The 15,156-nt window shown below is 35.1% G+C and overlaps 3 protein-coding genes across 3 annotated transcripts; 2 read left to right on the top strand and 1 right to left on the bottom strand.

The window, feature by feature from the left end:
* LOC18774779 (probable WRKY transcription factor 51) lies at positions 461-3,260 on the bottom strand. The gene is made up of 3 exons (XM_007206175.2): positions 2,745-3,260; positions 2,479-2,625; positions 461-1,031 (listed from the first exon to the last, which is right to left on the bottom strand). Exons 1-3 carry the CDS (start codon positions 2,975-2,977, stop codon positions 821-823), a joined length of 591 nt encoding a protein of 196 aa, XP_007206237.1. The 5' UTR covers positions 2,978-3,260; the 3' UTR covers positions 461-820.
* On the top strand, positions 8,576-10,786 carry LOC18772940 (ras-related protein Rab7). The gene is made up of 7 exons (XM_007207828.2): positions 8,576-9,264; positions 9,385-9,411; positions 9,547-9,646; positions 9,749-9,895; positions 10,093-10,173; positions 10,259-10,404; positions 10,532-10,786. Exons 1-7 carry the CDS (start codon positions 9,206-9,208, stop codon positions 10,593-10,595), a joined length of 624 nt encoding a protein of 207 aa, XP_007207890.1. The 5' UTR covers positions 8,576-9,205; the 3' UTR covers positions 10,596-10,786.
* Positions 11,275-14,617, top strand: LOC18772750 (iron-sulfur assembly protein IscA, chloroplastic). The gene is made up of 3 exons (XM_007205947.2): positions 11,275-11,506; positions 12,207-12,425; positions 14,287-14,617. Exons 1-3 carry the CDS (start codon positions 11,347-11,349, stop codon positions 14,427-14,429), a joined length of 522 nt encoding a protein of 173 aa, XP_007206009.1. The 5' UTR covers positions 11,275-11,346; the 3' UTR covers positions 14,430-14,617.

The raw sequence follows: 15,156 nt of genomic DNA, 5'->3' as shown, positions 1-15,156 counted from the left end.
CCTGACCATGCATGCCGAATCAGTTCTAGTTTTCTCTTTTGTCAATTTTTGGTCATCAACTAGAAGTCATTCAGTTCAATGTTACCACATTTGGATTGAGACTAATTTTATGTCTGATTTTGTCCCTTTGTTTATGCCTACTTGTGCCTCGGCATAATATTGGGTATGTTGTAGGCAGTACATTGAAGGGAGGACACATATATTTCAATGAGTCTCCTTATATAGAAGAGGAAAAAAGAAACACACATGCACATCAAAAGGATACTCTTTGTTGACGTGAGTCTTCTAATTAATTAAGGAGATTTATTTTCTTGATTAATTAAGGGATTTATTTTTCTATTTTTTATATAATTGAGAAATCATTGTACAATTAGGAGATACTTTCCTAATTCTTTACTGTATCTAATTCTTTATAAAGCTCACATGTAAACTCCTATATATACCTCCATATGGAAAAGAATAAAAAAAACCAAATACATTCAAATCATATTCATATTTTAGCACTCTCCAAGTCCTTGAGGAGTTTTTGTATGCATGCACCTATCATACATAAGGGTGAGTATCAATCCGGCCGAATCAACTAAATCGCCCGATCAAACTCATACAAGACATAAATTTTTTACAATACACATGTCATTTACCCTTATAACATGAGTGTATCCCACTTCTCTTCCAGCCAGCATATCTCATTCTCTTCAACAACAACAATCATATAAATCATGTACAATGATCTAAATAATTTTCGAGCCCCATTTTGGTGAGATTACATATATATATATATATATATATATAAATAGCATATAATTAATAAAGGAGCAAACTATGAGGAAGCCGAAGACTGTGAAGAAGCTCGCAAAGTCCAAATGTTGTTGGGATCCACAGGAGGAGGCATCTGGTTGTAATATACCACACAAGGGCTCTCATGATTGTGCACTCCATCGTATGTGGTTATCACATAGCTCGAGTCTTCTCGGTCCCTCTCCACCCTCTTCTTTACATTGCACCCTCCACTTGAACATTTGTAGTAATTTCTGTTGAAAACAAGCAAATCTTACTTTAAAAGATATATAGGAGAATCTGAATCTAGTAAAAGGGAAAGGAACTAAGCACACGTAGACAACACAAAGTACAAAATAATGAAGGGTGTGTGCCCTTATTTAAAGGTAATTAATAGTTTTAGATTTGTCTCAATATGTGTCCTCCAGAAGTGCTATGGACAAGGTTAGAGACGAGAGACACCACGACTCTCAAGTCATGCCACCAACACGTATTTTATTTCAATTATTCCGACTGTCTATTTTATTTTTTAGGTTTCTTTCAAAAATAGTATGTAGTTTGAGAGTAACAAAATGACAAGTTGTGACCTGTCTTGGTTTTTATGTCCTTGTGTTGTGTGTGTGTGTGTGTGGTTATTGATCATTTGATGTGATCAATGACAATTGACAAATACATGCCTCTCTCTAGTCACCTTCAACTCCCAACAATTTGAACAATATTACTGGATGCAGAAGCAGCAAACTTAAGCATGCCTCTTCATCAGTTAGTCCTGTCTCTCTCTCTCTCCACTAGAACAAATAGCCGCCTAAATAATGCTTAGGGATGGCAATGGGTCGAATCGACTGTGGGTATACCATTTCCATCCTTATCCTTATTAAGATTTTTTACCCTCATTTCTGCTTTAATACTCGTAAAATTCATATCGGAGATTTCCCATCCCCACCTTCGTTGGGGAATGAGTTCCTTGATCCAACCCATTACAGAAGAAAAAAAAAATCAATAATATATAAATATTTTGTTGAAAAAGAAAAGTAAGAATGCAAGATAATGAATATATATAATATATACTTATAAGACAATATAAGAATGTTTATATATGGACTAGAAGCTAACTAAATAATAAGTAGTTGTAGTTTAAGATTTGTATAAATTATATAAATATATAATATAAAAAATTGAAAATATAAAACTTAGTCGGTACAATAACTTTTAATAGCATATATATATATATATATATATATACCTAATCAAAAAATTAATATACATATTCTAAACGGGGAAGGTTTGGGTTGGGGATTAAAATACCATACCCGCCTCTCCCTGAACGCCATACCCAAAAAGTTCCCCATACTCGTTTTTTGTCCTTCATATCCGATCCATTATGGTCAAATCCCGGCAAAGACCTTTACTCGTGGGGAAAATTGTCATCCCTATTAATGCTATACTTCCCTTCTTATCAAATAAGTAGAAGCTTTTACATTCCTGCTGAGTTTTTCATTATCTTATGCAAGTTTTTCAAATAGCCTAATTATAAAATTTATTATCTTATAATTAATTATCAAATCCAAGTTTTTCATTATCTTATGCAATCTAATTTTAATTAAGAAAAGCATTATGGATAATGATATTAAAAAATATATATATATAATATAATTGATCTCCTCCTAATCTTAGATATAGAATAAATATGATCATTATTACCTTGGATTTGGGCTGTTCTTGACTGACTTCTTTCCGTACTTCCTCCACTTGAATCCATCATCCATAACCTCCAGCTCCGATTTAGTTCTGAAAGCAACCCTATGACCCATTTCTATCTTGTTTCTCCTCCCCTCATTTCTGCATTTCCTACAAAATCAAATCAAAATAAGTCTTTTTCATAGTTTCAAAAACAAAATAAAATAGAACTTGCTAATTATATTCAGAAAAAAAAAAAAAAAATGATAATAAATATAAGGATTACTTACATATTATTGTTGCTATTTCTTGATGTTGCACCACCACTGGATCCAGTAGAGCGGTCAGCCATGAACTTCTCCGGCGACACGGTGCTTAAAGACGAAGAATCTTGATGATCATCAACATCATAATCAAGCATGAAATAGTCTGAAAACTCATCAAAATCCATGGAAGGATCGATGCTCTCTCCAAAGTGATAAGGGCCGGCAGAGCTAGGGTTTGGATTCTGAAGACAGTCCATTATTGCCAGAAAGCTACAAAGCTGCAAGTGGGAAAATGGTAGAAGTAAAGACAGGGCGTGCTTAATTGGTTGTTACTTGTTAGGCATGGTTTCTACATATAAATAGTAAAAAACATATAATATTTTCTTTTCCTTTTTTCTTTTTTCTTTTTTAAATCGCTCCTTCATATACACTTTCCTTGAGGATGTCACGAAGCTTCTTTGCTTGCGCCACGTGGCAACTGTAGGGCATCTTGGTGACGTCATCGTGAGGACGTAAGATTGGTTTGCTTTATGTATTTGGCATTTGGGACCAGTGGCTTGTAATAATATTTGTTTGTTTTGGTAAGCGGCACGATTGTGGTGGGGATATTGATAGTTACTCCGACTCAGATAACAGGAGGCACTACTTGAGTGGGTTTAATCCACAAAATATACCAAAAACACAGACAAAATATATATGCAATATAGAAAAGACCTAGACAATATATATATATATATATACACACACACTTAATAGTATAGAGAGAGAGAGAGTTTGAATACTAAACATAATTCTCTCACTCACGGCTAAATTCACGGCTAAATTCACGGCTAAAGTTAAGGAAGTTGAGGTTTTATTCTAAAATCAAATTTGTAATGGGGCTCAACTTCTTATAAGCTCATGCAAAATTTCTTAACTTTCCACATTCACGTGTAGAAAATTTTCAAATTTGATATATGGACACTTTAATTGGGTGAGGTGGACGTGAGGTCATTGAGCTTAACATGCGGGTGAACCTACAATGATAACATGAATGAAGTTGAGATTCCACCCTTCAATTAATTAGAAATGGAAAAATACCCCAACTCTTTTTAAGCCCATACAAGATCCTTTGTACTTATGGATGTCTTTAAGAAACGATATGTGCCATGCCTATATGTGTTTAAACAATATTATTATTAGAAATGGAATTAGATTCTTATGGAATGTTTGTTCCCTCAAAATGGGTTGATGCTAGTTAATGTTCAAGTCTTTATACTTTACCCCATGACAGTGCTTTTTATTTATCTTCCATATTAATAATAGTCTTTTCTTCATTCTTTACTCTAACAACCAGTATCATTTAAAAATGGTAAAAGAAGATAGGATACCGACGATCCGCAGAGACTTTAAATAAAAGGCAATGTTTTGTAATGATGTTGGAGACTGTACGTGAGTCTTTTTACTGGACTTAGAAACAATAAATTTTTCTGTCTACTGTGATATCTGATATGCTTTATAAAAGAGGTAATTCTTCTCTATGGAGTTGTTTAGACCTAGACAATTTCGGCCATGGTCCCAAAGGAAATGGTCATTTCAGAAGTAAAGGAAATTGAAGGGAACAATTTGTTGGGCTTTGAGGGACATTTGAATAATTGATCAAATGGGCTCAAAAGAATTAGTGGTCAACAGGAGTTTGACGGACTAACCCGATTTTTAATGCAGCTCCTCAAACACAACGGATTAGCAGCTTAGAATGTAATAAACATGTTAAGTTAGTGCCAAACACAATTAACCTAGCTAATTTTTTACACAACAAACTTGTTTATATGTATATCTATATCTATTTATATAAAGGGAGAGAAAAAATATATATTAAATGAGGATACTAATATCCCACATCTGCTTTCTATGTCACTTTAAGTGGCTTATTTTCTTCTTTTTGGATGGCTTCTTCACCAAACATTCCCTCAAATCCAAAGAGTGAAAGCATACAAGGTAATGTGTACATGTGTGAATAAGACAGAAAGGTAATTAGCATATCTAATCAAACGAATCATATAATTAAACATAATAATTTTGTATGGAATGATTAGGCACTTGGCCACATCTGCCTAATAATAAAGAAAACCTAGGCAGATTTTGTGACAAAAATTCATAATAATTGGCAATCATCTATTAAACTTATCATGCATGAACCATGTGAGTCGATATAAAATTTGTGCATACAAACTAGAAACTGCACCTGTAGATTAATCACCACGTCACACCATTGTTGGGTGAAAAGAAAATAAGAAAAATAAAAAATTAAGATAATTTATTCCTGAATTAATTACATATTCAACTTTCCTGAATTAATTACATATTCAACTTTCCTGAATTAATTACATATTCAACTTGCCTTAATTAATTACATATTCAATTTGGGTTGTTTTCATTTAGTCAAAAAGGAAGCAGAGGTCAATATCCAATGGGTGACCAGCATGTAAGAAAATCCTATGAAGCAGACCCAATAAGTATTTAGGTGTTTTTGGATGGGTGAGAAGTGCGAGGGAAAGTGCAAAGAAGTATCAAAACTTGACAAGATCCTTGACCTTATCATCAGAATTTTATAATGTCTAGATTCATACTTTATTTTGTTTTCTGAGATTTTATATTGGATTAATTTGAGTGGGAAAATAGGAAGGAAACTTCTTTTGACAGCTATGGCCGCAGGACATTTTGCCAAGGCTAGTACACTAGCTAGTAATATCCCTTTCACTTCGTTGGTTTCAATTTTCAACTATGATGATGATGATGATGATGATGATGATGTAGTGAAAGTTATTTGGTCTTCCATCTAAATTCTCTCTCTATACGGAAAATACGACGAAAGGCGGAAATTCCTTCTAGACTAGATTGGACTTCAACCCAGTGTAAATTTTCACAACTAAAATACTTTGGTACTAGTTTTTAGGAAATTTACCTCCCGTAGTGAAAATTAACTCATTCTGTATCAGTCAAAAGTAGTAAGTTCATCGCAAGAACTCATTATACAAAGTCAGTCAGTCAGTCACTCACCCACTATAATAATCTCGAGAAAAAGTTTAGAGCACAACTCTTACAAGAATTCCTTGTTCCACACTTGGATGCAACCCTGCCTCATACAATTTGTTGTGTTTTATTTTTGTTTGAATGTTTTTAAGTTTCTCTTAGAACCCTCTACATTTTTTGTTGACCGCATAATTTCCAATAGATATGATGTGAAAACTGAATGGGCCGACTTTCTTGAACTGGAAATTAAAGTCATGCATGTGTAAGATACCTGTTGAATAATATTAAAGCAAAACAAAGCAACAAGGTTATGTTCACGGGTAGGTTTGTGGGGCTACAAATGTTGTTGGACTTTACACATCTTCCAAGCTTTTACTTTTATCGGACTTAAATTAGTCTTCGCTTATGAGTCGGGAGATGCATGTTCATGTTCTGTTGCTTTCCCAGTTTATATGGAGCTCAGCCGCCTCAACAACGTGGATTTTTTGGCCAACTGAAATACATGGAGCAAGTTTGAAGAGAACTAATGTATATTATGGGAAGCAAAGTGTTAGATTTGTCAAAAAGAAAATCTTTAGCTGCCCGAAATTAGTAAAAATTACTCATAAAGCGAGAAATTCATACTCAAATACGGTATTGTTTGGATTAGTTAGCCGGCACCCTGGCAACCCAACAGAATTTCATTTTTGGTGTTTTGTTTTGTGTTTTGTGTTGCAACCCACTTTTGGGTAGTTCCATCATGCTTTCCAATGTTTTAGGGTTTTGATGTTTTCTCCAACCATTCCCCCCATGACACACAGTTGACAAAAATGTTTTGTTAGACCTAGGCCAATATTTTAATATTTAGACATAATCATACAAGTGTCAACCATGACTCAGTCATCATTTTGTACCAACTTTGTTTGTCACCTTCTAAAACTACCTCTTATGTCTCAGTTACGGCACCAAGTCTTCTGATGTTGTGGCGTACGTAGCAAAAAGCTCTTAATGCATTTTGGTCTTTTTCGCCACATAGATACGACATTATTCTCTCTTTAATTCAGATGAATTGTTTTACGCTTATGAGGTTTTATAGATAAGTTATTATTATTATTATTATTGAAGGTCAATTTCTCTTCATATTTTCATTGCAGGAATTTTGTTTTGAGCTATTTTAATTATGGTCAAAATAATTTTCAAAATTAGGGATAAACCATATATCTTTTTTTCCCTTTGTCTTAGATCAAAGTTCAAAAGGTAAACTAAGACACCCAAAAAATGAAAATAGGAACGTTCTTGTAACTGAATGCTAAGAAAACATAACGTACTATTGATTATATTCTCAAATTTCAAAACAGAATTATGACATTGACCTAAACTAAATTTTCTAAATTTTCTAAAATTACTAGGAGTGTTTGAACCACAGATACTCAAGTGGTCAACATATAGAGGTACAATTATTCTAATGTGTTTTTAGGAGAAAAGAAGCTCAACGAGAAAAGTAAGGTATGGCAAAAGGTAGGGCTTTTCTTCCCATTCTTCTCCCTTTCTAGAAGGATCTCACTTTCCCTTTCTACAAAAACTTCTGCTCTATTTATAGGGAGAACCAAATGAATTAATTTACAAGTCGGCCACTTTGGCTCAGAGTCGAACCGTTTGTGTCACATCAGATTTGTCAGATGATGGGTGGTCGGGGTTTGTTCATATCATCTGCTCATGATGACCCTTGCCATACTTTTACTAGAGAGCGGGCGTGGGCAAAGTAGCCTATTGCACACGGCGGCAATCCCATCAGGTGAGATGGTACTCCGGGCAGTTTACATATGGCTTTTGAAAGGACGTGAACAAGCTTTATGGGTTACGAAGGGGTCGTCAGTCAGAGAGGGTCTTGTCATCGACATGGCTGATTTGCATTCTCTTGAATTTCCTTAAGGCAACTCAAAGTCCAAGGCCGAGGGCGATTTGCTCGTTTCTTCCAAGATGGTGAGTGAGGCCCACGTGTCGTGTTTTTATTGGGCATATGAGCTCAATATGTGCCGAGCAACAACAAGGAGTGGGCACAATTTTAGGTCAATCCAACCGACCTGTCTAACCCGATCATAGTAGGTTGGGTTGGGTTAGCTTAAAAATAAGCGAGTTTTGAGTTTAAAAAAATCATAAACCGCTATATACGGGTTGGAACTAAAACTTAAAAGTATGCTTAATTTTGAGTTAAGCTGATCGAACAACCCAATAAATCATAAACTGCTATATATCGGGTTGGGTTACGAGTTGGGACTAAAACCAATCCAACCCAACCCATGTCCACCCCTAATTCATGCTTTAGTTTGAAATGTCAATCCTTTCTCATATTGGGGCGTAATATAAGGTGTCAGGGCTCTATACGCTAAAATTTTCTTCAAAAGGTGTACTTCTAACACATAGGTATTGATGTTACTCTAATTCATGATTTCCTAACATGTGCTAACACATAAGAAATAAATAAATAATAAGAAGGCTGTGAGTTCCACGTTAAATTCATAATCTAATATCTTTAAATCAAGAATTGGATAAACTATGAGGAGTAGTTGATCCAATTCCAATTCCTTAATTTTCTATTCCTAAATTCCTCAATTCATGACTTCTTTCATTCCTAATAAGTGCCGGAAAAATAATACTTCCTATTTAATTTTGTGAGGTGAATAATGTGCATTATATTTATAGTGACATGCATTCTAAAAAAAACTGTATTACAATGACACTTTTTCTTTTTCGAGGATGTATTAATTGAGAAAAAGCCCAAATGCGAAATCAAGCATGCCAAGTTAAAAGCCCAAATTAGCAACAATGCATATTCCATTTCCATAAGATCGATTACAAAATAGTTCAAAATCCAAAGTCCAAATTGACGGTGGGCAGGGCAGAATGCAAATTTGAAGAATTTTAATATATATATAAAAATTTAATTAAAAATGCAGCAACGGCCAGTCAATTTTGCAAATTGAAACCCGGACCTGCCAATTAAAATCAAACAGGGCACACAAAATGTTGAGGCAAGCACGACTGGCACGTAAGCAAATAGTCAACTAAACCACTTTAATTTTCAAGTCCAATACCTTACGAAATATTTAAAAAAATATATAAAATAAAAAATAAAAAATAAAAAAGGAGCTCAGCTGGCGGGTAACGTTGGTTTTGGTTGGCAAAGTTCACATGGCTCTCACTTTGTATAATTCAAACACACCACAAGCAAAAAAGAAAAAGAAAAAAAGAATCCCAAGATAAAAGTTGAGCACGAAGAAAGAAGGAGAATCAGGAACCACTTGGAAAAGTTGGCCTGCCCTTTTCTTCATCAACCGTGATCTCTCTTTTCCCAAACTTTCCCAACACTATTGGATTGGATATTCAAAGGAAGCAGAGAGCTAAAGTTTGGAGCTTCAAAAAAAAAACCCTTTTCTTTCTTTGTCTTCTTTGTATATTACAGAGAGCTACAGTGGTCCAATCTTCAATCTTCAATGGATATTTCTATGAAAAGAAGAACTCTGCTTAAGGTCATTGTCCTTGGAGATAGTGGGTATGTCTTACTTTTTTTTAATTTTTGATGTAATGGGTTTTGTTTCCTGCATTTTCTTTAATATGAGCTTCTTTTTTCTTTTCTTTTTTGTTTTTTTTTGTTTTTTTTTTGGTATTTCAGGGTGGGAAAGACGTCTTTGATGAATCAGTATCCTTTACACTCACAAACTATTTTGTTCCACATTTTATTTATGCAAACTCATGCATGACATTTGAATTTGCTGCAATTGGATTGGAAATCCATTGTTATATATGTTCTGTGGATCCTTAATTTGTTGTTTAGATATGTGTACAAGAAGTTCCATCGACAGTATAAAGCTACGATCGGTGCTGATTTCGTCACGAAGGAACTTCAGATTGATGACAAGTTGGTGACTTTGCAAGTGAGTAATTTAATCAGAGCAATTATTATTTAGTGGTATCCATTCATATTAACAAAAGGCTTTATGCTAAGTTTTCTTTGCTGCTACATCTGTCTTGGACAGGTTTGGGACACAGCGGGGCAAGAAAGATTTCATAGTCTTGGAGCTGCGTTTTATAGGGGAGCCGATTGCTGTGTTCTTGTGTATGATGTAAATGTGAGCAAATCATTTGAAACACTTCAGAACTGGCATGAAGAGTTTCTCAAACAGGTTTCGTTGAATTGCCTTGTTGCTTGCTTCTTTACTTTCCAATTTTTTCTGTTCATGGTAACAAGACAGCAAATGATTTATAACGTCATTGGAAATTTAAAATATGGTTTAGTTTTTTTAATTTCTGGTAGATTAAGATAGATGGTCTGCAACTCATCCTGGTTCTGATCATTGGCATTTTCATGAATGGTTACCAGGCTGATCCGACTGACCCCGAGGCATTTCCCTTCGTATTACTTGGAAACAAAATCGATGTAGATGGTGGAAACAGCCGAGCGGTATGAACAGAATGCATACTGAACTCTTTTTTTTTCTAGGCCTTGTCCTTGTAGTACAAATTAAATTAGCACCCCAATTGTGCAGGTTTCTGAGAAGAAGGCTAGAGAGTGGTGTGCTTCAAAGGGAAACATACCCTACTTTGAGACCTCTGCGAAAGAGGATTATAATGTCGACGAAGCGTTTCTATGCATTGCGAAAACAGGAATGATCAATGAACATGAACAAGACATGTAAGTATACTTTACAGAATCACCAACATTGTGATAATGCATTGAGTTCATGATGCTGTTTTTTTCCCCAGCATCTTTTATTGATTTTCCTTTCATGATGCTGATATACCAGTTTGCAATGTTGCAGTTACTTCCAAGGTATTTCAGAAACTGTTTCAGAAGCAGAGCAAAGAGGAAGATGTGCATGCTAAGGATGGGATATGTATATCCCTACTAATTTCAATATGAATATGTAAATTCTTTCATAATATTTTTTTTTCATTCTTTTGAGGGTGGAAGAAAGTGTGTTATATATTTACCATTTTCATGTGTTGTACCATTCATCATATACCATTGTAAGTTGTCTACTTTTTTAGCTCTTGAAAGCAAGTGATTTAACCATCATATACCTTATGCTAATATGGAATGACATAAACTTGATTCTTCAAAATGCAGAAAAATGTACAATGTTTTTTTTTTAATGCAAGAGATAGTTTAAACTACGAGAGGGGGTTTTTCAAATATACACTAATAAAGTGTGGTGAGAATTCGAATCTAAAACCACTAGTCTGCAGTCCAACGTTCTTTTTCATTTAGCTAGAGCTCAAAAATGCGCCATTTTTAGGAGACTCAAACTCATCAACAAACGAAAAGGTGGAGTATTATTGTTGGCCACAGAAAACCGTTAAAAACAATACAGTATATGCAACTTCTAAAATAATTAGAAAAAAAAAACAATTAATAACAAAGAAAATAAAAGGGAGATTCTACCTTGACCGTCCGATCTCTCTACAACAACACGCATGTAACACTCAACGCAGACCATCAGAGATTTGGACGGCAAGGATCATTCTGATGAAAATGTCCCCCCCTAAATGGCCTTGACCTGAATCACACAAACACAAAATTTCTCATTTAATCATTTCTACGAAGAAAAAAGGAAACCAGAGAAGGTTCTCAGCGATGGCGTTCTCTGCAATTACTACGCACTGCCCCTCTCTTCTTCGTCCGCCGACGAACCTCCCTGTAACCTTTTCACCTCCTAATTCAATTTCGTTTCGATTTTCAAAGAATAATCTCAGCCGTAGAAAACCCCTTTCAATTCGATCAACTTCAACTTCGGGTATTTTATTTTCATGTTGTTCCCCAATTTTGTTTTTTATATTTTAATGAACTAATTTAAAATCTTTAATTTGCCTGTTAGAACATTGTAATAGCTTACACTTTTAGCTGTTAATTGATCTTTTACTTGTTTTTATCCTTCATCTGGTACATAACAATTGGGATATTATGACTCTTTTAATTATTATTTTTTAATGTTTATTTTGGTGCATTTTGGGGAGTGATTTGATATGGTTTGCTTGAATTTGAATTCTGTATGTGGAAAATGTATGTGTTAGTTTTTTTTTTTTTCCCTGTTGAATTACATTGAACATGTTGTACAGTACAAATAATAGCTGCTTGAATTTTGGATGTAAAATATAGTTTTCTTGTAATATCCGAATTCATGGTTCTGTGGGCTTGCTGCTGAATTTGATGGTAATATATGCTAGTTACGTGATTGTTTTTGTTTTGAAGAAAGTTATGTGACTTTCACAGGCAAGACATAGAATTATTGAAAAGAAAAAAGTTTGGTATTTTGGGTAAATGCTGCGACTAGACATCATGATGTTGGGCCAGGTTCATTTCAAGAGATTTTTCAACCATGAACTTGTCATGAGATTTGTTGAGAAATGCATTCCACATAGTAATTAAGTGTTTCATGAATTTCTTATCATTTATGAGACTGACTGTGCTGATGCTAAGATGCTTCTATGTTTCAGCTGCACCGAAAACTGAGGGGCTTGCACCTGCAATTTCACTTACGGATAACGCATTGAAGCACTTCAATAAGATGAGATCTGAACGCGGTGAAGACTTATGCTTGAGAATTGGTGTCAAACAGGGTGGGTGCTCTGGCATGTCGTATACAATGGACTTTGAGAGTAGGGCCAACGCAAGGCCAGATGATTCCGTCATTGAATATAATGGTTTTGTTATGGGTAAGCCTTTATATTTTCATTCTCTTAGTCATGTGAAGATGTGCTACTTATGACAAATAACTGATATGCTACTTGTCAGAGTTATTGTAATGACTGCACTAGTTCCCACTTTCATTGATTTCCATTTGAGTCATGGTGCATGTTAAAGCATTTTCATGCATATTTTAAACTGTGCAAGAGTCTTTCTTTCTTTCATAGAAAAGTAAATGTTCAATGTCTCTTTAGAACTTTTTAAGAACAAATGATCCCAGTTCTTAGCTGCTTCTATAGACATGATACATTAGCATTTTCATGAGCAATTATTCAAGCACATGGACGAGGAGTCCACCACCAAAAAAAAAAAAAAAAAAAAATTTGTGAATCCTACCTAACAAATGTAACCTGCTGAAAATATTTTAACACCCTCCTATGATCCTATCTAGAAGAATATTGGACAGAGAAACACCCCTGAAGTCAGTTGAAACAGATGCCCATACAGAGGACCAAAACGTAACCTTGTCCCATAATCCCTCAGCTTCAACAGGTCTGGGATCTTCAGAAACTTTTCTCTTCCTTTCCACCTAAGTAACCCAGATGACAGCCAACACACTGCAAGCCCAAAGGACTTTTGCCTGCTGGCCACTTCCATAATCCTTATACCCTTCGCATAACAGTGGGACAGTTCCATGGACCCGTCTCTCCTTAGCTTTTTGAAATAATATCCACCACAAATTTAAAGCAACTGAACAGTGAAGAAATACGTGCCACTTTCCCCCTTCTCCTGCACATGATGCATCTCTGACGAGATGCATACACTTCTGCTGGCAATCTCCTTAGAAGCACATCAGATTTTTTCAATTTAGCATGAGCAGCTATCCATTCCAATCTCCACCACCTAGAACCAGGCCTACGGCACCCCTTGGATAAGAGCAGTACAGAAGAGACTTCTACCAGCTCATTGGGAAAGAAGAGCTTTCAGCCATTTTTGCATGATGTACTCCATCGAAACTTGATAGACGAAACAGTCTTGGAGATAGGAGTTGTAGTGTGTTCCCACCCGCCCATTTGTCTTCCCAAAATCTCATTCTCTCCCCATTTCCCATTACTAACTGACAGCACACTGAAAAATCTTCATAGGTGTCTTTCCAAGAGCTTCTATTGGATCATCATATCATATGGCTCTCTTCCCTTCCCATCCATTATCTTGCATACCATATTTTCCTTTTATAACAGTAAAGTGAGAGCTCTGCCCTATTAACCCATCGAACCCCTTCCAATCCCTTTACTGCTGTGCTACAATAGTATCAGCTTCGGTACTATTTAATAAAAAGATATTATTTAAAAACCCATTTTAGCATGACATATTATACAAAAGCCCATATGCTCCTATTTGGAGAGAAAAACCCCAAAACCCAAAACTAGCAACTTGTTATTTTCTAATTGGTTCTTAGTGTGTTAAAATTTTATAAGAACCAATTAGAAAATGACAAGTGGCTAGTTTGGGGTTGTCTCTCCAAATAGGTTCTTTAAGGGTTTTTGTATAATATGTCATGTTGGAATGGGCCTTCAGACTTTAAATGAAATAAGATCTGGTTACTATATGGTTGTATATAAGAAAATATTTGTGAGCAGAGCAGTTGTATATTCTTGGTCTTATGACTTCGAAGTGTCCTGTGATGTTGCTTGTGCATTTCAAGATAGTCTGAAGATACTAGTTAATGTTCTCTTTTTTACCATTCCATTGATGTACATATCCAGGTGATAGAATGCACTAATACCATATTGTCATGCTATATGGCACTTGCTTTGTTTGGATCTTTCCCAGTAACTTTGCATTATGCTTGGCAAGGATAAGTAACTCGTGTTTCCCTTTGTGTTGCAGTTTGTGATCCGAAGAGCCTCCTCTTCTTGTATGGCATGCAATTGGATTACAGTGACGCTCTTATCGGTGGAGGCTTTTCTTTCAAGAACCCCAATGCCACACAAACATGTGGTTGCGGTAAATCTTTTGCGGCGGAGATGTAGGATTGTGCATATGGAACATGTAAATAGAATGAATATGATACAATAGAGAAAACTTTGCATTATGTTAGTCATCCATTACGTGTTTCAGATATGTTCTTAAAGGACCAGTATTAACATATGTTGCATTGCTGCGTATCTGCCACCAGAATTTCTAATTTTACTTCGTCCCAATAACCCTGCTCCAGCCTTGCTTTTGGTGCTGCTGTTATTATTATTTGTATTTATTGTTTTGCATGTTTCTTCAATTCATTTTGGTCATGATCCTTCAATCGTACCTCCTTTGCTCAAGTCATAATCGCTAGTTCTAACTACTGCTGCACCTGACCATTAGCCAAAAAAGAAAAAAAAAAGTTCAGACAAGCTCTGAATCTTTCTTGTTTGTAATGGGGTGAATGGGGGCCGGGTATGCCATTTCTAGCCAAATTCCTGTTAACATTTTTCATCCCTCCATATATGTAATATTCAAATATGGGATTTCCCATCCAAGTCCGCGTCTTCATTAGGAAACTTCGGACTGCCCCATTACAAAAATATCAATATAAAAATAATTTTTGAACAAAAGAAATAAAAGTTAAAAACTATTGGACTACTTGGAAAAAAAAACAAAAAAAAAAAACTATAGGACTAGGAAACAAACACCTTTTTTACTATACTAGCCTTTCCGAGCTTGCGAGAGGTTTTTTATTTTTTATTTTTTTATTTTTAAAATTTAAAATTTAAAATTTAT

This window comes from Prunus persica, chromosome G6 (genome assembly GCF_000346465.2).
Source record: "Prunus persica cultivar Lovell chromosome G6, Prunus_persica_NCBIv2, whole genome shotgun sequence".
NCBI lineage: Eukaryota > Viridiplantae > Streptophyta > Magnoliopsida > Rosales > Rosaceae > Prunus > Prunus persica.
The sequence above is the reverse complement of the archived record's forward strand: the minus strand, read 5'-3'. Positions and strand labels throughout refer to the sequence as shown.

What these genes read in the sequence shown, in the direction of transcription:
- LOC18774779 (XM_007206175.2), bottom strand. Translation starts at nt 2,977, where the DNA reads ATGGACTGTCTTCAGAATCCAAACCCTAGCTCTGCCGGCCCTTATCAC. An exon ending in AGAAATAGCAACAATAATAT is followed by an intron (nt 2,626 to 2,744) that starts GTAAGTAATCCT and finishes TTGATTTTGTAG; the next exon opens with GAAATGCAGAAATGAGGGGA. An exon ending in AAGAACAGCCCAAATCCAAG is followed by an intron (nt 1,032 to 2,478) that starts GTAATAATGATC and finishes TGTTTTCAACAG; the next exon opens with AAATTACTACAAATGTTCAA.
- LOC18772940 (XM_007207828.2), top strand. Translation starts at nt 9,206, where the DNA reads ATGGATATTTCTATGAAAAGAAGAACTCTGCTTAAGGTCATTGTCCTT. An exon ending in AAGACGTCTTTGATGAATCA is followed by an intron (nt 9,412 to 9,546) that starts GTATCCTTTACA and finishes TTTGTTGTTTAG; the next exon opens with ATATGTGTACAAGAAGTTCC. An exon ending in AATGAACATGAACAAGACAT is followed by an intron (nt 10,405 to 10,531) that starts GTAAGTATACTT and finishes GCAATGTTGCAG; the next exon opens with TTACTTCCAAGGTATTTCAG.
- LOC18772750 (XM_007205947.2), top strand. Translation starts at nt 11,347, where the DNA reads ATGGCGTTCTCTGCAATTACTACGCACTGCCCCTCTCTTCTTCGTCCG. An exon ending in TCGATCAACTTCAACTTCGG is followed by an intron (nt 11,507 to 12,206) that starts GTATTTTATTTT and finishes TCTATGTTTCAG; the next exon opens with CTGCACCGAAAACTGAGGGG. An exon ending in ATATAATGGTTTTGTTATGG is followed by an intron (nt 12,426 to 14,286) that starts GTAAGCCTTTAT and finishes TTTGTGTTGCAG; the next exon opens with TTTGTGATCCGAAGAGCCTC.